Genomic DNA, 21,987 nt, shown 5'->3' with positions numbered 1-21,987 from the left:
AAACAGATTCCTGGCAATTGACGATCACATGCACAAACACGAAAAGTAAAAGAGACAAGAAAATCTGTAGATGCTGGAAATCTAAGCAACACACACAAAATGCTGGAGGAACTTGGCAGACCAGGCAGCATCTGTGGAGAAGAGTAAACAGGATGGATACTTAGAGTGCAAGGCTTCAGAAAGGACAGGGAGGGAAGCAAAAGAGGTGGGGGCATGGCACTGCTGAGCAGAGATAGTGTCAAGGCTGCAGAAAAGGAGGAAGTCATGGAGGGATTGTCTACTGAGTCTCTGTGGGCGGAAGTTAGGAGCAGCAAGGGGTCAGTGACTCTACTGGTTGTTTTTTTATAGACCACGCAATAGTAACAGACATTGAAGAGCAGATAGGGAGACAGATTCTAGAAAGGTGTAATAATAACAGGGTCGTTGTGGTGGGAGATTTTAATTTCCACAATATTGATTGGCATCTTCCTAGAGTGAAGGGTTTAGATAGGGTGGAGTTTGTTAGGTGTGTTCAGGAAGGTTTCCTGGCACAATATGTAAATAAGCCTACAAGAGGAGAGGCTGTACTTGATCTGGTATTGGGAAATGAACCTGGTCAGGTGTCAGGTCTCTCAGTGGGTGAGCATTTTGGAGATAGTGGTCACAATTCTATCTCCTTTACCATAGCATTGGAGAGGGATAGGAACAGACAAGTTAGGAAAGCATTTAATTGGAGTAAGGGGAAATATGAATCTATCAGGCAGGAACTTGGAAGCATAAATTAGGAACAGATGTTCTCAGTGAAATGTACGGCAGAAATGTAGCAAGTGATCAGGGGATATTTGTGTGATGTTTTGCATAGGTACATTCCAGTGAGACAGGGAAAGGATGGTACAGTACAGGAACTGTGGTGTACAAAGGCTATTGAAAATCTAGTCAAGAAGAAAAGCTTACTAAAGGTTCAAAAAAATAGTTAATGATAGAGATCTAGAAAATTATAAGGCTAGCAGGAAGAAGCTTAAGAATGAAATTAGGAGAATCAGAAAGGGCCATGAGAAGGCCTTGGCAGACAGGATTAAGGAAAACCCCAAGGCGTTCTACAAGCATGTGAAGAGCCAGAGGATAAGATGCAAGAGAATAGGACCAATCAAGTGTGACAGTGGAAAAGTGTGTATGGAACCGGAGGAAATAGCGGAGATACTTAATGAATACTTGCTTCATTATTCACTACAGAAAAGGATCTTGGCGATTGCAGGGATGACATACAGGGTACTGAAAAGCTTGAGCTTATAGACATTAAGAAAGAGGATGTACTGGAGCTTTCAGAAAGCATCGAGTTGGGTAAGTCGCTGGGACCGGATGAGATATACCCCAGGCTACTGTGGGGGGTGAAGGAGGAGATTGCTGATCCTCTGGCAATGATCTTTGCATCATCAATGGGGACAGGAGAGGTTCCAGAGGATTGGAGGGTTGCAGATGTTGTTGCCTTATTCAGGAAAGGGAGTGGAGATTATAGACCAGTGAGTCTTACTTCAGTGGCTGGTAAGTTAATGGAGAAGATCCTGAGAGGCAGGATTCATGAGCATTTGGAAAGGCATAATATGATTAGCTATAGTCAGCATGGCTTTGTCCAAAGGCAGGTTATACCTTACGAGCCTGATTTAATTTTTTGAGGATGTGACTAAACACATTGATTAAGGTAAAACCATGAATGTAGTGTATATAGATTTCAAGCAAGGCATTTGATAAGGTACCCCATGCAAGGCTTATTAAGAAAGTAAGTAGGCATGGGATCCAAGGGGACATTGCTTTGTGGATCCAGAACTAGCTTGCCCACAGAAGGCAAAGAGTGGTTATAGATGGGTCATATTTTGCATGGAGGTCGGTCACCAGTGGAGTGCCTCAGGGATCTGTTCTGGGACCCCTCCTCTTCATGATTTTTATAAATGGCCTGCATGAAGAAGTGGAGGGATGGGTTAGTAAATTTGCTGTTAACACAAAGGTTGGGGGTGTTGTGGAGGTTGTGGAGGGCTGTCAAAGGTTACAGTGGGACATCAATAGGATCCAAAACTGGGCTGAGAAGTGGCAGAAGGAGTTCAACCCAGATAAGTGTGAGGTGGTTCAGTTCAGTAGGTCAAATATGTTGGCAGAATATAGTATTAATGGTAAGACTCTTGGCAGTGTGAAAGATCAGAAGGATCTTAGGGTCGAGTCCACAGGATACTCAAAGCTGCTGCGCAGGTTGACTCTGTGGTTAAGAAGGCATACGGTGCATTGGCCTTCATCAATCATGGGATTGAGTTTAAGAGCCGGGAGGTAATGTTACAGCTATATAGGATCCTGGTCAGACCCCACTTGGAGTACTGTGCTCAGTTCTGGTCACCTCACTACAGGAAGGATGTGGAAACTATAGAAAGGGTGCAGAGGAGATTTACAAGGATGTTGCCTGGATTGGGGAGCATGCCCTATGAGAATGGTTTGAGTGAACTTGGCCTTTTCTTCTTGGAGCAACGGAGGATGAGAGGTGACCTGATAGAAGTGTACAAGATGATGAGAGGCACTGATTGTATGGATAGTCAGAGGCTTTTTCCTAGGGCTGAAATGGCTAATACGAGAGGGCACAGTTGTAAGGTGCTTGGAAGTAGGTACAGAGGAGATGTCAGGGGTAAGTTTTTTATGCAGAGAGTGGTGAGTGTGTGGAATGGGCTGCCGGCGATGGTGGTGGAGGTGGATACAGTAGGGTCTTTTAAGAAACTCCTAGATAGGTATATGGAGCTTAGAAAAATAGAGGGCTATGGGTAACCCTAGGTAATTTCTAAAGTACATGTTTGGCACAGCACTGTGGGCCAAATGGCCTGTATTGTGCTGTAGGTTTTCTATGTCTCTATATGCTTTAGAAACTAGTAAATTTACAGAAACTAGCATCTACCATCAACACAGAGAGTGAAAGACTTGGCCTAACTTTAAACAAAAAGAAAACTGAAGTAATGATAATATCAAAGAAACCTGATATCCCAAACTGTAGGATCGTATTGGGAAATGAAATCCTGAAACAAGTTCACAACTTCAAGTACCTTGGATCATGGGTAACATCTGATGATAAATGCGAAACAGACATAAAAGCAAGAATAGCAATGGCAAGAACAGCATTTACAGAAATGAGAAACATCTTAACGAACAAGAAAATAGCAATTGACATCCGTCTGAGAACTCTCAGCTGCTACATTCTTCCTATATTGATGTATGGCTGCGAGTCATGGACCATCACAAATGCAATGGAAAAAAGAATCAATGCAGCAGAGATGTGGTTCTCAGAAGAATGCTATGCATATCATATACAGACAGGATAACCAACGGAGAAGTTCTACAGAGAACAAAAACAAAACATACGTTACATTAAAAAAATCAGAAAACAACAATCAAAATTCTTTGGACACATGATGCAAAGAGCGACATTAGAACATTTAGTTACAACTGGAAAGCTGGAAGGAAAAAGAAGCAGAGGCAGCAGAGAATGAAAGTGATAGATGGATTAACATCACGCTTAGAAACAGGGGAGGCAACAACTACAATTTGGAGGGTCAGGGACCGTGATGGATGGAGAGACATGATCGCCGACACCGAACGGCAAGGCACCTGAACTATATGCTTTAGTCAACGTTTTGAACTGAGACCCTTCATCAGGACAGACCGAAATGCATTTGAGATAGTTAGAACCAAATCCGTGAAAGCACTTGAGAGAAGAAATAGTAAAAATAGGTAGCAAATGCTTCTACAGAGTTGCACATAACTAAACCCATCCACCCTGCCTGGTCCTCCTCAAAACAAAAGATGGCATTTAGGAAACTGCCTGTAGATTGGACAAGCTAATGCAGTCCATTCATTAAGCTAGTCATATGCCAATGGTCCAGATTAATTTGGTAGGATCCCTGTGCTACCAATGGTGGTGGCAACTGACGTACAGAGGGGAGATGTACGTTATGTTCTGTATGCCCTTAGCATTGACTTTGATTCCAGACCACACATAATCTCAAGCCATCAAGGCAGACAGGACAAGTTAACCAACTTCTGTCTCACCTAATAAGCCAGATGTATTTTTGGGAAGTTAATACTGAATTGAGATTAGGATCTTGCTAAAGTTAACTACTGTAAGCACAGAAATGTATTAGACAAATTAATGCAACACACCCAAAATGCTGGAGGAACACAGCAGGCCAGGCAGTATCTAGGAAAAGAGGATTTCCAGTGTCTGCAGATTTTCTCTTGTTTGTGATTAGATAAATTAATGACACTTACATCTGAAAGTACCCATTGAACCAATTTAGGGTTTCAGTAAATGAAGGAAGTGCTCAAACCTTTAATGATATCTACCAAAGCACTTTTGATTCAAGAACTGTCACCTATAGATATAAGTTATATTGATTTCCTTCAAAGATCTTTGTTGCCGTTTTGACGATTTACCATGTTGGGAAAGAGAGACATATTGACAGACATAGGTGAATGAGCAAGTGCAACAGGCAGTGAAGAAGGCTAATGGAATGTTGGCCTTTATTACAAAGGGAATTGAGTACAAGAGCAAGGAAATCCTCTTGCATTTGTACAGAGCCCTGGTGAGACCACACCTGGAGTATTGTGTACAGTTTTGGTCTCCAGGGTTAAGGAAGGGCAGCTTGGCTGTAGAGGAAGTGCAGCGTAGATTCACGAGGTTAATTCCTGGGATGTCTGGACTGTCTTACGCAGAGAGGTTAGAGAGACTGGATTTGTACACGCTGGAATTAAGGAGATTGAGAGGGGATCTGATTGCAACATATAAGATTATTAAGGGATTGGACAAGATAGAGGCAGGAAATATGTTCCAGATGCTGGGAGAGTCCAGTACCAGAGGGCATGGTTTGAGAATAAGGGGTAGGTCATTTAGGACAGAGTTAAGGAAAAACTTCTTCTCCCAGAGAGTTGTGGGGGTCTGGAATGCACTGCCTCGGAAGGCAGTGGAGGCCAATTCTCTGGATGCTTTCAAGAAGGAGCTAGATAGGTATCTTCTGGATAGGGGAATCAAGGGATATGGGGACAAGGCAGGAACCGGGTATTGATAGTAGATGATCAGCCATGATCTCAAAATGGTGGTGCAGGCTCGAAGGGCCGAATGGTCTACTTCTGCACGTATTGTCTATATTTGCAAATCAGTATTTGCATTTAAAAGAAAAGTTAGGAAATACTTCCTTATTTAAGGTTCAGTGCTGGGACCGCAACTGTTTACAATATACATTAATGATTTAGATGAAGAGATTAAAAGTAACATTATCAAATTTGCTGATGACACAAAGCTGGGTGGCAGTGTGAAATGTCAGGAGGATGTTATGAGAATGCAGGGTGACTTGGACAGGTTTGGTGAGTGGGCAAATGTATGGCAGATGCAGTTTAATGTGGATAAATGTGAGGTTATCCACTTTGGTGGCAAGAACAGGAAGGCAGATTACTATCTAAATGGAGTCAAGTTAGGAAAAGGGGAAGTACAACGAGATCTAGGTGTTCTTGTACATCAGTCAATGAAAGCAAGCATGCAGGTACAGCAGGCAGTGAAGAAAGCTAATGGCATGCTGGCTTTTGTAACAAGAGGAATTGAGTATAGGAGTAAAGAGGGCCTTCTGCAGCTGTACAGGGCCCTGGTGAGACCCCACCTGGAGTATTGTGTGCAGTTTTGGTCTCCAAATTTGAGGAAGGACATTCTTGCTATTGAGGGAGTGCAGCGTAGGTTCACAAGGTTAATTCCCGGAATGGTGGGACTGTCATATGTTGAAAGATTGGAGCGACTGGTCTTGTATACACTGGAATTTAGAAGAATGAGAGGGGATCTGATTGAAAGATATAAGATTATTAAGGGATTGGACACACTGGAGGCAGGAAGCACATTCCTGCTGATGGGTGTCCAGAACTAGAGGCTACAGTTTAAGAATAAGGGGTAGGCCATTTATAACAGGGATGCGGAAAAACTTTTTCACCCAGAGAGTGGTGGATATGTGGAATGCTCTGCCCCAGAAGGCAGTGGAGGCCAAGTCTCTGGATGCATTCAAGAGAGAGTTAGATAGAGCTCTTATAGATAGCGGAGTCAAGGGATATGGGGAGAGGGCAGGAATGGGGTACTGATTGTGTATGATCAGCCATGGTCACAGTGAATGGTGGTGCTGGCTAGAAGGGCCGAATGGCCTACTCCTGCACCTACTGTCTATTGTCTATTAAAGGGTGTAGATGTATGGGACAGTCTTCTGCAAAAAAAAATCCATAGATACTTTTTTTTTGCTAGGCAACACTATGTACAGTAAAGGTGTGCGGGTGAGGCAGTTGGATTGAATGAAGATATGAATTAGTTACAAACATAATGGAATAAATTTGATGGATTGAATGACCTATTTTTTCTCTTTTCCTAAACTCCTGCTTTTTGAATAGAGCTTCTTCTGTAAATGGGAGATCATAAAGAGAAAGTAAATGAGAACAAACAATTATTTTCATAAAACTGTACTCATTAAACTTGAAAGCTTTAAAGCACCAGCAGCTCCAGGAAATTTCAGAGATCATGACGCTGAAGGAAATTCATTGTTATTATTCTTTATCTAGAGATATATATATTTTGGAAGTAAAGCAATGTAGGACTGTAAGGGGCATGTTAAAAAAGTTTGCCAATAGCAGCAATCAACAGCCTCAAAGCATACGAAATGATATCTCAGATTCTTACTCTGTATTACCATCTGATGATGTTGGCAGAAGATGTTCATGCATTTACAGAATCAGATTTGGTGGTGACAGAACCTGTGCTCAACACTTCACAAAATATCATTACTGTTAACCATTGAAGCTATATACTGAAGAGCTGGCAGAATATTTGTTCAGTAGAGGAGAAAAGAGGAAAATTTCACTGTAATTTATTTGACAGAGTTTGTTTAAAATGGCATTTCAGGAGCCGTAGTTTTAGTTTGAAGACTGAAACAAGTTAAACTTTCTCTCACAACTCAAACACAGAGTGTCACTTTCTTAGTTTTTCATTTGAGCACTTTTCATTTCTACCCATGTTTTCTTTCAAATTCCAGCCAAAGAAATGCTTGAGGCCCATCGCAAAATGTGACAGCTGCACACAAACTGACACTCACATCCTGGAGCCAAACATCGTTAGATCTTACGAATGGAATGAGTGGGAGTTAAGAAGAAAAGCGATTAAATTGGTAACATTGCTTACTTTCAATTACTGACAGTATGTTAAGTGTTTGAAATGGATACCCATAAACAAAGTTACTATAAGCTGGGGTTGCCTATATCGTATTTACAAAAGATACGTCTGGCATACACAGGAGGTGTTGATATCATTTTGTTATACATAGAATGCATTTCCAGATAAAATGGTATTAAGTCAGAGTACTTGTTTTAGGTTGGCCTGGGGTATACCCTTTCTTAAAACTTTTTTTAATACTCATAATACATTTGTATATACACTAATTCTAATTAGGTTAAACCTTTTTACTGCATTCACTGTAACAAGAAATCAATACACTCTCTATGTTACATCACGTTTCCTCAAAGAATGCACGCATGAAGTGTTTGAAAGTAACACACACAAAATGCTGGAGGAACTCAGCAGGCCAGGCAGCATCTATGAAAAAGAGTACAGTCACCGTTTCAGGCCGAGACCCTTCATCAGGACTGGAAAAGAAGATGAGGAGTTAGAGTGAGAAAGTGGGGGAGGGGAGGAAGAACCACAAGGTCAGAGGTGAAACTGGGAGATAAGAAGTGATGAAGTAAAGAGCTGGAAGTTGATTGGTGAAAAAGAAACAAGGCTGGAGAAGGGGGAATCTGATAGGAGAGGACAGAAGACCATGGAAGAAAGGGAAGGGGAAGGAGTATCAGAGGGAGGTAATGGGCAGGTAAGGAGATAAGGTGAGAGAGAGAAAAGGGAATGGGGAAGGAGAAGTGGGGGGTATTACTGGAAGTTCGTGAAATCGATGTTCATGCCATCAGGTTGGAGGCTACCCAGATAAGGTGTTGCTCCTCCAACCTGAACATGGCCTCATCACAGTAGCAGAATGGAAATGGGAAGTGCAAGTAAAATGGGTGGCCACTGGGAGATCCTGCTTTTTCTGGCAAATGGAGCAGTCTCCCAATCTGCGTCGGGTCTCACTGATATATAGGAGGCCACCCCAGGAGCACTGGATACAGTAGTTGACCCCAACGGACTCACAGATGAAATGTTATGTCACCTGGAAGGACTGTTTGGGATCCTGAATGGTAGTGAGAGAGGAGGTGTAGGGGGCAGGTGTAGCATTTGTTCCGCTTGCAAGGTTAAGTGCCAGGAGGGAGATCACTGGGGAGGGACAAATGGACAAGGGAGTCGCTAGGGAGTGATGCATGCGAAAAGCAGGAAGTGGAGGGAGGGTAAGATTTGTTTGATGGTGGGATCCCATTGGAGCTGGCAGAAATGATGAAGAATTATGTACTGGAGGTGGGGTGATAGGTGAGGATAAGAGGAACTCTTCCCTGGTGGGGTGCTGAGAGAATAGGGTGAGGGCAGACATGCACAGAGTGGAAGAGATGTGGTTGAGGGTAGCATTGATGGTCGAGCAAGGGAAGCCCCTTTCTTTGAAGGAGGACTCCTTAGTTCCTTCCTTAGTTCTGGAAAGAAAGGCCCCTTCCTGAGAGCAGATGCGGCAGAAACGGAGGAACTGGGAGAAGGGGATGGCACTTCTACAAGAAACAGGTTGGGAGGAGGTATAATCCAGGTAGCTGTGAGAGTCAGTGGGTTTGTAATAGACATCAGTGGATAAGCCGTTTCCAGAAATAGAGACCAAGAGATTGAGAAAGGGGAGGGAGGTGTCAGAAATAGACCAGTGTTTGAAAGTGTTCATGCTGTGTTCAGTGGTGGCAAGACCCTACACTATGATCCTTCCCCACAGAGCCTTTGAAAAGGTTTACTGAGCTTATTCTTGCAGGTTAGGTCATAGGAACTGTACCGGAAAGGAGCGAACCAGAGAGCTGAGGAATAAGCAATCCCTTCAGAAAGCTGAAAACAGAGGAGGTGGTGAATTCTTGGTCAGCACTTGTGTCTTCACGAAGACTCACTCTCCTTTTCACGGCACCCTTCCGCGCAACTATAGCAGATAAAAAAGACGACCTTTTACCTTCTGGCATTTTGCCATTCAGCAATCCAAGCACTGCTTGTAGTTGAAGCATTCATTGCTTCAACTCTTCTACACTGGAGAAATCAAAAACAGGTTGAGTGATGGCTTTGTGGAACACCACCACTTTGTCCGAAAGGGTGACTCTGTCACATTAATTCTCCATCATACTCCTGCCACTCTGACCCTCTGTCATTGGCCTCATTCACTAGTCATAAGGAGCCTGACTTAAGCTTGAGGAACAGTACCTTGTCTTTAGACCCTCAAGAATTAACACTGAATTCAACAACTGCAGATAACTAAACTTTCTATCTTGTATCAGAACTGGCCTAATCTAGTCAGAGGCTTGTTCCCAGGGCTGAAATGGCTAACATGAGAGGGCACAGTTTTAAGGTGCTTGGAAGCAGGTACAGAGGAGATGTCAGGGGCAAGTTTTTTTACACAGTGTTGAGTGCGTGCCGGCGATGGTGGTGGAGGCGGATTTGATAGGGTCTTTTAAGAGACTCCTGGATAGGTACAGTACATGGAGCTTAGAAAAATAGAGGGCTATGGGTAACCCTAGATAATTTCTAAAATAAGTACATGTTCGGCACAGCATTGTGGGCCAAAGTGCCTGTATTGTGCTGTAGATTTTCTATGTTTCTATGCTAATCTGCTGAAACACCAACAACTTATATCATTAACTCAGTTTTGTCTCTCCACAGATGCTGTCTGATCTGTGTATACCTACCAATTTAATATTAAGGGCAATTATAGTATCATCTATCTCAAAGTTGCAGCATTTCTTCTTTGATCTCTCCTATTTTATCCCTTCTACAAATACTAAATGGCATTAACAAACTATCTCAATAGGCACCAACCAACACTGTTTGTACTGTTCAGCTTTTCTTGAGCAAGACTTATTCCCTTTGTTCTCTCCATCTCTCCTTCTACTCTACATCTTAAAACATCATCATTCTCTAACCTTTCTAAGTGCTAAAGAAAGACTGCCAACCTGCAGTACTTTGTTTCTTTCTCCATGGGTTGGAGGGGTTAATGAAAGTGAGAGGAGAATGATAGGTGTAAGTGGGTGGTTGATGGTTGTTGTGGAGATAGTGGGCCAATGGGCATCTCTATCACTCTACAACTCTAGATGCTGCCTGGTCAGTTGAGTATTTTTGTTTCCACATCCTGCAGTTGTTGCTTATCGAAGATGTTTATCTTCTTGAATACCATCCCTTACCCCCAGAATGTACACTTATCATATAATTTTTGTTTCCATAAAACTATCAACACAGTTGTGATTAACATTGAATGCATAAAGCTACAGAGTAATGGCATTTTCTATTTCAATCGTCCCAAGGCAAACCTGCGGCAGAAAGTCACTCGCCACATCCAGACAACTCTCAGCCATATGAGAAGAGATAACACCTCCCAAGTCTACCTTCCAAAGGATAAGGCACTACAAACAAAAAGAGATAATTCCAGCAATGTGCCCAAGCCTCATGTCTTCTATGCTGGCCTTCGTGGAGGAAATGTTACAGAACCTACGCGCATGATCAAATTCAACTTAACAAGAGCTGTCGATGAAACATAAAACTGAGCTTCCCCATTCCTTAAAAAAATTATTAATAATGCTTTCTCACTAAACTTTATATGGCTTTTGACTGTCAGATTGTTACTTTAAAGGCACAATTTAAAAAAAATATGTAGATAGGTACACTTCAGAATTCCTATTCTATTTCTGCTATTGCAGTAGAATTTGTTATCAGAACAATCTCTGGCACAAGCTTTGAATGAAGTTGATTAAATTTGTTAATTAAAAAGATAATTTTCATGGATTTGGACTATTAAATTCAAGCATATTCTTAAACCACTTCAGGAATTTTAGATGTATCGGACTCTAGATTAACGAGCAGCTTCTTGTCAGTGCAAACACAATGTTAAATTGGTCTTGAGCTTAATTAAAGTGAAAGATGTGCTTGGCAATCAAATACTTCACTGGTAAAGAGAAGTGAGGAGTTTAGGGGAGGGTAGCAAGATGATGGTGTCAATATAGAATAGAAGTGGCCTGGTTTATTATTGTGATTTGACATCTACCAAGCAGACAGCTATGTTCTATATGGTGTTGAGATTCTTAAATGTTCTTGAATCTGCGTGCATCCAGGTAATTGCAAAGTATTCCATCACAATCCTGACCTGAGTCTTGTAGACAGTGGTCTGTTGGGTGGTGAGATACTTACCAAATGAATTCTAACCTCTGAGCTGTTCTTGTAGTTACAGTTTGCCATATTTCCAAGTTTGTATTGCTTGCTAAAGTTAGACCATTGCTTTGTAAGTGATGTTAAAGAATGACCTTCCAAGTGGATGCAAAAATCCTGCAGCCATAATTGAAATGCTGTTGAAAATGTAGAACTTGTTAGGGAGGAACTTCAGGGACAAATTTACAATCTCTTTTCCCACATCTGGGAAGCAGAGGACATGAAGGGAAACTCAGAACACATAACTGTGGCCATCTCTCTGACGGTGGTGTCTGAAAAGAGGATGCTGTCCAAGTTGCATGCCATCTTGGACAATGTCTCCCATCTACTCCATCATGTACTGGTTAGGTACAGGAGTACATTCAGCCAGAGACTCATTCCACCAAGATGCAACACTGAGCATCATAGGAAGTCATTCCTGCCTGTGGTCATCAAACTTTACAACTCCTCCCTCGGAGTGTCAGACACTCTGAGCCAATAGGCTGTTCCTGGACTTATTTCCACTTGGCATAATTTACTTATTATTATTTAATTATTTCTGGTTTTATTTTGCTATATTTCTATTCTATTCTTGGTTAGTGCAACTGTAACGAAACCCAATTTCCCTCGGGATCAATAAAGTTTGTCTGTCTTCAAGGAAGGAGATAAATTCAGTTCTGGGTAACTGTAGGAGGTCTCCCTACTGTCTACCACCTAGGGACTAAATCACAGCTAAGTCACCCACCTGCTTCCAGGTGCCCTGAATTGTATTGTGAATTCCATCTATCCAGAAGTATAACAGGCATGATCTTTGAATGTTAACTGCAAGATAAATGCAAGGAATAACATCCTCTACTAAACTTGCATTTATCAACTGCACAAAAATCTTTAACCCTGTCAACTGAGAAGGATCATGGAGAATTTTTTTCAACTGTGTCTGCCCTTTGAAGTTACTCTACAAACTACTTTCAAGTAAGGACCCAGTAGCATTGGAAGTAGTCTAAAAGATAATCATCAGTGAGACGAGAGAATTCTTCTATCATGAGAGGTTATACAGGTTGGGTTTGAATTCTTAGACATTCAAAGATATGTTATCACATTGAAATGCAAGATCCTAAAATGGCATATCAAGATAAGATATCAAGGTGCTTTCAGTAGTTGGAGAGTCTTAAACAAGGGAACATCGTTTCAAGGTGTTGGTAATTTAAGACAAAGATTTGTAGCAATTTTTTCATGCAGAGGAGAGTAGTGAATCTCTGAAATTTTCCACCTAGAGAGTTATGGAAGCTATATAACTATAAATATTTAAAATGGTGGTATGGGTACACTTTTTAAAATATGGTTGAATTGTGGAGTATGGGGAACTTCTACAGAGGTGGAGTTGAGGTCTGGGTTAGATCAGCATGATCATATTTAATGATTAGGGGCTTGGTGGGCTATACCTGCTCCTGTTTTTGTGTTCCTCACTATGTTTTGACATGCAAACTTTGATTCTAACCAGTGAGTCCACCCCAGAGCTACTTCCTGGCAGACACGAGACGAGTAAGTCCGTACCATTGCTCCAACTCTTTTCTTTATTTTTTCCAAATGCAGTAGTATACACATTTCTCACAAACATCCCACAGGAGTGCAGCAAACTGATTAGATAAGTAGTTCCCCTCTGCAGAACAAACATCTCTCCAACCTCAGTTATTGTCAGAGTCATAGAATGATATATCATAGATACAGCCCCTTCAGCCTAACCTGTCCAAGCCAACCACATTGTCCACATAACTAGTCCCAATTTCCTGCATATCCTTCCAGATGACTCTACTCCAGCTATCTATCCAGCTGCTTCTTAAATGATGCTATTTAACTGCCTCAACCATTCTCTCTGGCAGTTTATTCCATATACTCACAATACTGTGTGGAAAAATGTTGCTACTCAGGTTCCTTTTAAAACTTACCCCTTACCATAAATCTATACCCTCTACTTTTAACTCTGCCACTTGGAAAAGATGGTTACTATTCACCTTATCTATGCTTCTCATGATTTATGTGATCGCTCCTCATTCTGAGCAATAAAGACACCTTTCCCTAAAACTTGGGCCCTATAGTCCTAGCAACATCCTCATTTTTCTCTGCACTCTTTCCAGTCCAATTGCATGTTTCCTACAAATTTATGGAGGCAATTCTGAAGGACAAGTTCTACCCATCACTTGGATAGTCAAGGCCTGATCAGGAACAGTCAGCATAGTTTTGTGCATAATATGTTACGTCTGACATATCTTTCAAAGTTATTTGAGGAGATAACTAAGGGGACAGATAAAAGGAGAGCAGTGGATGTTGTCTACAAGGACTTTAGTAAAGTCTTTATGGTTACCTTCAAATTAGAGATTTTCTGTGTTCTCAGTTGGCTACCTTTCCTTCAAGTTCAGATAAGAATCTCTTAGCTGATATTTTAAATTTGAAACCTTTTTTTGATGGCTCAATCCCTAATATATATAATAAACTGCTTATGATTAAGCAGCTTTCTTTACATAATATTAGGCAAGCTTGGGAGCATGATTTGAATATGCAAATCTCTGATGAAGATTGGAATGCCATTTTGAAATTAGTGAATAAGTCATCTTTTTGCGCTTGCCATTCTTTGGTACAATTTAAAGTGGTACATAGGGCCTATTTGTCTATAGAGAAATTATCCCATTTTTATTCTGATATGTCCCAGCTTAGAAAAATTTTGGAAAGATGTATTTTCTACTTTTTCTCAATTTTTTAACACTAACTTTGAACCTAATCCTCTTACTACTCTCTTTGGTATTCTCGGAACTCAAGATATAACTTTAAACTCCCTCAGACTTGTATGTTCTAGCTTTTATCTCACTTATGGTGAGAAAACGGATTTTGCTCAAATAGAAAGAAGCAGTCTCTCCTACTCATATGCAGTGGTTAGAAGACATTATGACTCATCTTAGTTTGGAGAAGATTCAGTGTTCTGTTTCTAATTCAGTACAGTACTTTTATACGACATGGGGTCCTTTTATGAACTACTACTCTAACTTGTGAAAGGTTTTTTTTCTACGTAGATGTTATTAATTATGTTATTCTTTGTTAACAACTTAGTGACACTTTTTAAAAAAATATTTTTTTCCTTGTTCTTACCCATTGGCTTTCTTGGTAGGGGCTAGATTTTTTTATATATATAAAATTCCTAATGTATACTCTTTATAAATTTGCAGTATTAGTAATCATTACCGGAGTACTATATACACGTATGTTACTCACTCCTATACAGTTCAATTTTTCTATCATCTGTATTCTGTTAGTCATTTTTTTAATATATATACTCTATTTGTTATATATTCTTGTATACATTAATAAAAATATTGAAAGAGAAGAGTAAAGTCTTTGACAAAGTCTCGCACGGCAGGCTGATCTCAAAGGTTAAATCACATGGGGTTCGGGGATATAGTGAAGTGGATTCAGAATTAGTTTGTTGAAAGGATGCAGAGGGGGACAATTGAAGGTCAGTTCTCAGACTGGAGGCCTGTGAGTAGTGGGATCAGTGTTGGAACCTCTGTTATTCATTATTTGTGTAAATGCTTTGGATATGAATGCACATGGCAAGTTTGCGAATGATCCTAAATTTAGGGTCTAGTTAATAGTGAAGCAGGTTACAATAAATTGCAAAGAGCTCTTGTTCAGTCAAGGAAATAGGCTGTAGAATGGCAAATGGATGAAATGTGAGGTGAAGCATTTCGCACATTCAAGCCAGGGTAGGGCCTATACAGTGAATGGCAGGGCACTGGTGGAGCAGAGAGAGCTGGGAGTACAGGTGTACTGTTCACTGAAAGCAGCCACACCAATAGACAGGGTGGTGAACCTCGGTGGCTTTCCTCAGTCAGGGCATTGAGTTTAGGAGTAGGGACATCATGTTGCAGATAGCTTGGTCAGCCTGTTACAGGAAAAGCATTGTCAAGTTAAAGAGAGCGCAGAAGTGATTTTCGAGGGTGCTACCTGGACTAGAGGGCTGAAGTTTTCGGGATAAGTTGGCCACACTGGGTCTTCCCTGGATTGCAGGAAATAAAGGGAGACTTCACAGAAGTTTATAAAATCTAGAGGGTTACAGATAAGGTAGATGGTCATAATCTTTTCTCTAGGTTTGGGGAGTCCAAAACTAGAGGGTACATTAGCAAGATGGGGGAGGGGAGAGATTTAAAAGTGACTTCAGAAATAATGGACCATTTGTGCTGTGAGACCTGTTTCTATGACTCTGTGTACTGAATACAGTTTTGTTCACCTTATTACAAAATGCAGCTCCACTGACAACTTGTACAACTGCGAAAAACAATAATATCATAACTCCTACACTCAGTGACCTGACTGATGAAGACCAGCAAGGCATGCACCTTTTTTCATCACCTTATCTACCTCTGACTTCACTTTCAACAAACTCTGCACTGGTAGTCCTCAGTGCCTCTATACCATTGTATTCCCTAGGCCTCTACCATTCATAGTACAAGTCCTACACTGCTGTGACTTTCCAAAAAGCATCATCTTACTCCTCAATCTATTTGCCACTCCTCAGCCCATTTCCTCAAATGATCAAGATTCCCCAGTAATTTACCATAACTTCCTTCACTTCCAAAAATACCTCCTAATTACATGTCATTGGCAAATTTACTGGGTGTATTTGCATCCAAATCATATGTAAAGAATAAAAAGGGACCCATGCTGACCCCAGCGGCATACACTAATCATTGGTCTCGTTTCCAAGAAACGCTTGTTAATAACCACCCTTTGCTTCCTACCTTTCAGCCAATTTTGAATCCACCTAATGAGTTCTCCCTGATTCCATGGGATCTAACCTGTAGAATCCAAATCAGGTTTATTATTGTTGTCTAATATGATGTGAAATTTGTTGTTTTGCAGCAGACCAGCCTGCCATGTAGGACCTTGTTGAAGGCCTTACTAAAGTCCAAATGGACAACTTACCTTCATCTACTGATTTGATTACCTTTACAAAGAATTCTAAGAGTTTCATTAAACTCAACGTCTTACACACAAAGCCATGGGAACTCCTAATCTGATCCTGTCTCTCAGAGTTCCCTCAAGTAACTTCCCCACCTGTGACTTCTGCTAATTGACTTGGCCTTTGTGACCCTTTGAACTGTGGAATGACATGAGCACTCTGCAGTCTTTGGCAACTTCCTCAATAGCTAAAGATGGAGGAAATATCTCTGCAAGTCCTCTGCAATTTCTTCTCTAATCTCCCTCAAAGTCTGAGGAAGTATTCGGTCTGCCTCTAGGGTTTTACCCACATTAATGCATTGTAAAGCAGGAAATATCTTCTCCTTGCTAATACGTATTTTCTGCAAAATGTCTCCACTTGTTTCCCTTATTTCTTGAGCAACCAGGGTATTCTCTTCAGGTGTATTGTGCGGCAATGCATAGCTGAGGTTCATTAATGCGCACATTCGGAGGCTGAACTCTAAAAGATCATTCACTGCTGTGAATGGGTGTATTCATTGAAACCTGGTGAACGTTGAAGGTTGCAATAGAGTGGATATGGACAAGATACTTCCTATGTTGGGGGTGTCTAAAACCAGAGGGCACAGCCTCAGAATAGAGGGGTGTCCTGTTAGAATGGAGACGAGGATGAATTTCTTCAGCCAGAGAGTGGTGAATTTGTGGAATTAATTGCCATAGACAGCTGAGCAGGCCAAGTCTTTGGGTATATTTAAGGCAGAAATCAATAGATTCTTAATTAGTCAAGGAGGAAAGGATATGGGGCAGAAGATAGGGTTAAGAATGAAAATGGATCAGCCATGATGAAATGGCCTATGTGCGTGACTGAGTGAGATTAACATTCAATATTTGTAAAACAAGCAACTTGCTAAAACTATACAGTGGTGTCCTCTGACAAAGTTTATGACAAGGTCCTGGAAGGGTTGATGTATGAAGAAAGGCGAGTAGGTTGGGACTACATTCATAGAACATAGAATGGTACAGGTCCTTCAGCCCACAATGTTATGCAGACCTTTAAACCTACTCTAAGATCAACTTAACCTTTTCCTTTTAGTATATTAGTGTGAGACGTTATCTTTTTTAAAATGTAGGATTATTGAAGGGTTTGGCAGACTAAGATGTTGAGTAATTGTTTTCCTTAGTGGGTATATCCAGGATCAAAGGACATAGTTTCAGAATAAGGGAAGATGAAGAAGAAGACACAATATGATGCAGATGTTGGAAACCTTGATCAAACACAAAATACTGGAGGAATTCAGCAGGTCAAGCAGCATCTACGGAGAAGAATAAACCATCAATGCTTCCAGTCAAGATGTTGCCAAGCTGTGGTCTCTGTGAAGGTTGTGGCTCTGTCTTAGTTGTTTTTTAAGTTTGTAGGGATGGTTTTAAGCTCAGAGAGGAGGCACAAGGCCACTCAGTCAGTGAGCCCAGAGTTGGGGATCCCATCTTTGGCTAGTCTGTGGGTCGACACGGAAGATGGAAGCATGAAGGTTGATCAGAAGTCTGGAAGCTGAAGCCCATTGTCTGAAGCCTGGAGACTGCAGGCCTGCCCTGGAGTTGGAGGACTGTCCATGTGGGTGGGTGGAAGGGAGTGAGGTTGGCAGAGAGGAAAGGGGTTTGTTTTGCTGCTGTTGTATTTTTGTTTGTTGTATTCGGTGTTATTCTGCTGAGCATCGTGGTCATGCTACGTTGGTGCCAAAACATGTGGCGACACTTGTGGGCTGCCCCCATTATAAGTGTTGATTGCTTACATGAACAAAGCACTTCACTGTATGTTTCTATGTACATATAATAAATAAATCTGAATCCAAATCTGTTATGTGAGATGAAAAACAATTTCTCTTCTCAAAGGTACATGGAATTTCCTACCCCGTCACAGAAGAGTGTGCTTGAACCAATTAAATGTCTTCCAAGAAGGCCTTGGATCACCTGAACAATAGTAATCCCTACATCACACCACTGTTTATTGATCACAGCTCCAGCATTCAACACAATCAGACCCTCAGTTCTAATCAACAAACTCCAAAACTTGGGCTTCTGTACCTCCGTCTGCAACTGGATCCTTCACTTCTTCACCAGGAGACCACAGTCACGCAGATCAGAATAACATCTCCTCCTCACTAACAATCAACACTGACACACCTCAAGGATGCAAGCTTAGCCCACTGCTCTACAATCTACACCCATGACTGTGTGGCCAGGCACAGCTCAAAAGCCATCTATAAATTTGCTGATGACACAACTATTGATGGCAGAATTTCAGATGGTGATGAGAAGGCATATAGGAGCAGTAGACTGATCCATTGGTTGAGTGGTTTCTCAACAACAACCTTACACTCGACATCAGTAAGACCAAGCAGTTGATTGTGGACTTTAGGAAAGGGAAGTCGAAGGAGCACACATCAGTCCTCATTGTGGGATCAGCAGTGGGAAGGGTGAGCAGTTTCAAGTTCCCGGGTGTTAACATCTCTAAAGGACTATTCTGGGTCCAATATTGATGCAATTACAAAGAAGGCATGGCAGGGGCTGTATTTCATTAGGAGTTTAAGGAGACCTGATACGTCACCAAAAATACTTGCAAATGTTTACCGACAAATACAGCTTCTTGCCCTTTGCCATCAGATTTCTGAATTGACAATGAAGCCATGAACACAACCTCACTATTTTCCCCTCTCTTTTTTGTACTATTTATTTTTATATATACTCACTGTAATTCAGTTTTTAAACTTTTATACATTGCAATGTATTGCTACTGCAAAACAACAAATTTCATGACATATGTCAGTGATTTTAAAACTGATTCTGAGGCAAAGACCAACAGATATTTGAAATACAAGCTCACCAATGCTCAGCTTACAAATGCCTCTACTTCCTCAGGAGGCTAAAGAAATTCAGCATGTCCCCATTGACTCTTACCATTTTGCAATTGAAACCCCGCTGGTTTCCCTGGCTGCATATGTCTAGGGAAGACACACTCCAGTCCCGCCAAACCCGTGAGATTGAGACGGCTCTCTGTGGATGCTGTGTAATTTGCAACCCTGTTACAACTCAGTGCCAAGAAACAACAGATAGCACCCTACATATGACTAAAGGAATTATATTTATGAATATTAATTTAAGGGTTAGTAAGGAAAAGAAAGGAAAAAAACAAAAAGGGCCCATTATAATTAAATGGTCAAAGGTACACACTTGGAATTGAATTGAGCATTTCTTACATCTGTCACATACATGAGAAGTAAAAATCTTTATGCCTCCATTTAAATGTGCAATGTGCAATCATGTTAATTTATAATAAATAGAACAATGTAATATAGAGTACATTCAAATCAATATGAGTTCATCAGTCTGATGGCCTAGTGGAAGAAGCTGTCCCAGAGTCTGTTGGTCCTGGCTTTTATGCTGTGGTACCATTTCCCGGATGGTAGCAGCTGGAATAGATTGTGGTTGGGATGGCTCGGGTCACCAATGATCCTGTGGGCCCTTTTTAACACACCTATCCTTATAAATATCCTGAATCATGGGTAGTTCATGACTACATATGCGCTGGGCTGTCTGCAGTCATACCAGGCAGTGATGCAGCCAGTCAGTATGCTCTCAATTGTGCCCCTGTAGAAAGCCCATACCAAACTTCCTCAACCATCTGAAGTGAAAGAGGCGCTGTTGTGCCTTTTTCACCACACAGCTGGTGTGCATGGTGTGCACAGCTCAACTCTTCCAGAATTCATATTCACCCATCCTCAGTCAATCTTGGCACCTGGCTCCATCAAATCATGGTCCCCCATCATAACAAATCCTACAACCGGATCTCTCCAGCATCTTCTCTCTTTGTCTCCCGCTGAGCCAAAAAAAACCCCAAGACTAACCTTCCTGATTGGATGACACATATTCCTCAGCATCCCTTATCTTCAACAATAACCCAAACAAGTTGAAAGCAGAACAGACTGCTTTTACAGAAACACTAAAGCGAAATACCTACAGCACAGTGGTAAAAATGTCAATGAGTGTGTTACACAATGATGGACCATAAAATGTCTGGGTGCACACTGGCTTGGAGTGGCAATTGCTCGGCATGTGACTGCAAGAAAATGCAAAGAGCTGTGGACACAGCTTAACACAGCACAGGAACCAGCCTCTCCTCTACTGACTCTGACTATATTTTTCTCAGCCTCAGTAAAGCAGCCAGCATAATCAAAGACCCCACCCAACACGGATATTCTCCCTCCCCGCCTATCAGACAGTAAATACAAAGCCTGAAAGCACAAGGATGTTGTCATTTGACTCTTCAATGGAACTGCCTCGCACTTCATTCTGCATTGTTGTTTTATCTTGATCTACCTCAGTGTACCGTGTAATGATTGAGTTGTATAATATTATGCTAGACAAGGTTTTCCACTGTATCATGACAAACATGACAATAATTAACCCTTACCGAAATCAAATAAGTCAGGTTTAGAGAGAGAGGACCCTAGAACTTATTGATTGGCAGGCATATGCTATTGTACCTCAGAGACTATATTTAAATCAAGTTTGTACAGCATTTGGAGACCTTCTGTGAAAAGAGCTTTATAAATCCTTACATTTGATTTTCAAAAATTAAAATTTTGCCTTCGCATCTTGTTCAAAAGAAGTGAGAATACAAAGAAATAAATTCCAGGTCAAATGGACAAGTAATTCACAAGTATATATACAGACTAAGTCGCCACAACCCTGATACAGTGTCTCAACTTGAAAGGTCAACAACTGCTCTTGCCCCCAGAGGCCGGTAACTGGCCCAGTGAGTTCATCCATATGCATAGATTTCTTCAACTTCCCAATAATTGCCTCACCCCTTTACCATTCCCACTTCCCTCTCACCTTATCTCCTTACCTGCCCATCAACCCTTTCTGGTGCTCCTCTCTCTATCCTTTCTTCCATGGTCTTCTACCACCCCCCCCCCCATCAGATTCCCCTTTCTCCAGCCCTTTACCTCTTTTACTGCTCAACTCCCCAGATCTTTACATCACTTACTAACTTGTATTTCTTCCTCCTTTCCCCCCCCCCCCACCCCATTTCCTACTCTGACTTCTGATGGAGAAAATCCAGAAATCCAAGCCACACACATAAAATGCTGGAGGAACTCAGCAGTCAGCACCTTTGGAAAGAGTGAACAGTCGACATTTTGGGCCCAGGCCCTTCATCCAGGACTGGAAAAAAGATGCAACACACACAAGATAGTGGAGGAACTCAGCAGGCCAGGCAGCATCTATGGAAAAAGTATGGTAGAGAAACCCTTCGACAGATTTCCTGCATTGTAAGATGAGAAGATAGAGATTACCCGCATTGTAAGATGGGGGCAGGGGTGGAAGAAGTACAAGATGGTAGATAGGTAAAACTGGGAGAGAGAAGGGGTGATGTAAAGAGCTAGGAAGTTGAAAGGTGAAAGAGTTAAAAGGCCTGGGAATGTGGAATCTGATCGATTGCAGAAGACCAGAGAAGAAAGGTGGTCGACTGGTGGCGGTGAGGAGTTCGATCCAGTGACAGACCGCTCTCCATGTGCCAGGTTGATGTTGATGGTCCTGACGAAGGGTCTGCGCCCGAAATGTCGACAGCGCTTCTCCTTATAGATGCTGCCTGGCCTGCTGTG

At 41.6% G+C, this 21,987-nt stretch overlaps 1 protein-coding gene across 1 annotated transcript in view; it reads left to right on the top strand.

Moving 5' to 3' along the window:
- cfap206 (cilia and flagella associated protein 206) overlaps positions 1 to 14,697 on the top strand; it is a 51,274-nt gene extending 36,577 nt beyond the window's left edge. Inside the window, 2 exon segments of the mRNA XM_073055357.1 lie at positions 7,062 to 7,193; positions 10,480 to 14,697. Coding sequence (XP_072911458.1) covers positions 7,062 to 7,193; positions 10,480 to 10,713 — 366 coding nt within the window. The 3' untranslated portion in view covers positions 10,714 to 14,697.
- The last annotated feature ends 7,290 nt before the right edge of the window (positions 14,698 to 21,987 follow it).

The sequence above is a fragment of the Hemitrygon akajei genome, chromosome 9 (genome assembly GCF_048418815.1).
Source record: "Hemitrygon akajei chromosome 9, sHemAka1.3, whole genome shotgun sequence".
Classification (NCBI taxonomy): Eukaryota; Metazoa; Chordata; class Chondrichthyes; order Myliobatiformes; family Dasyatidae; genus Hemitrygon; species Hemitrygon akajei.
The sequence above is the reverse complement of the archived record's forward strand: the minus strand, read 5'-3'. Positions and strand labels throughout refer to the sequence as shown.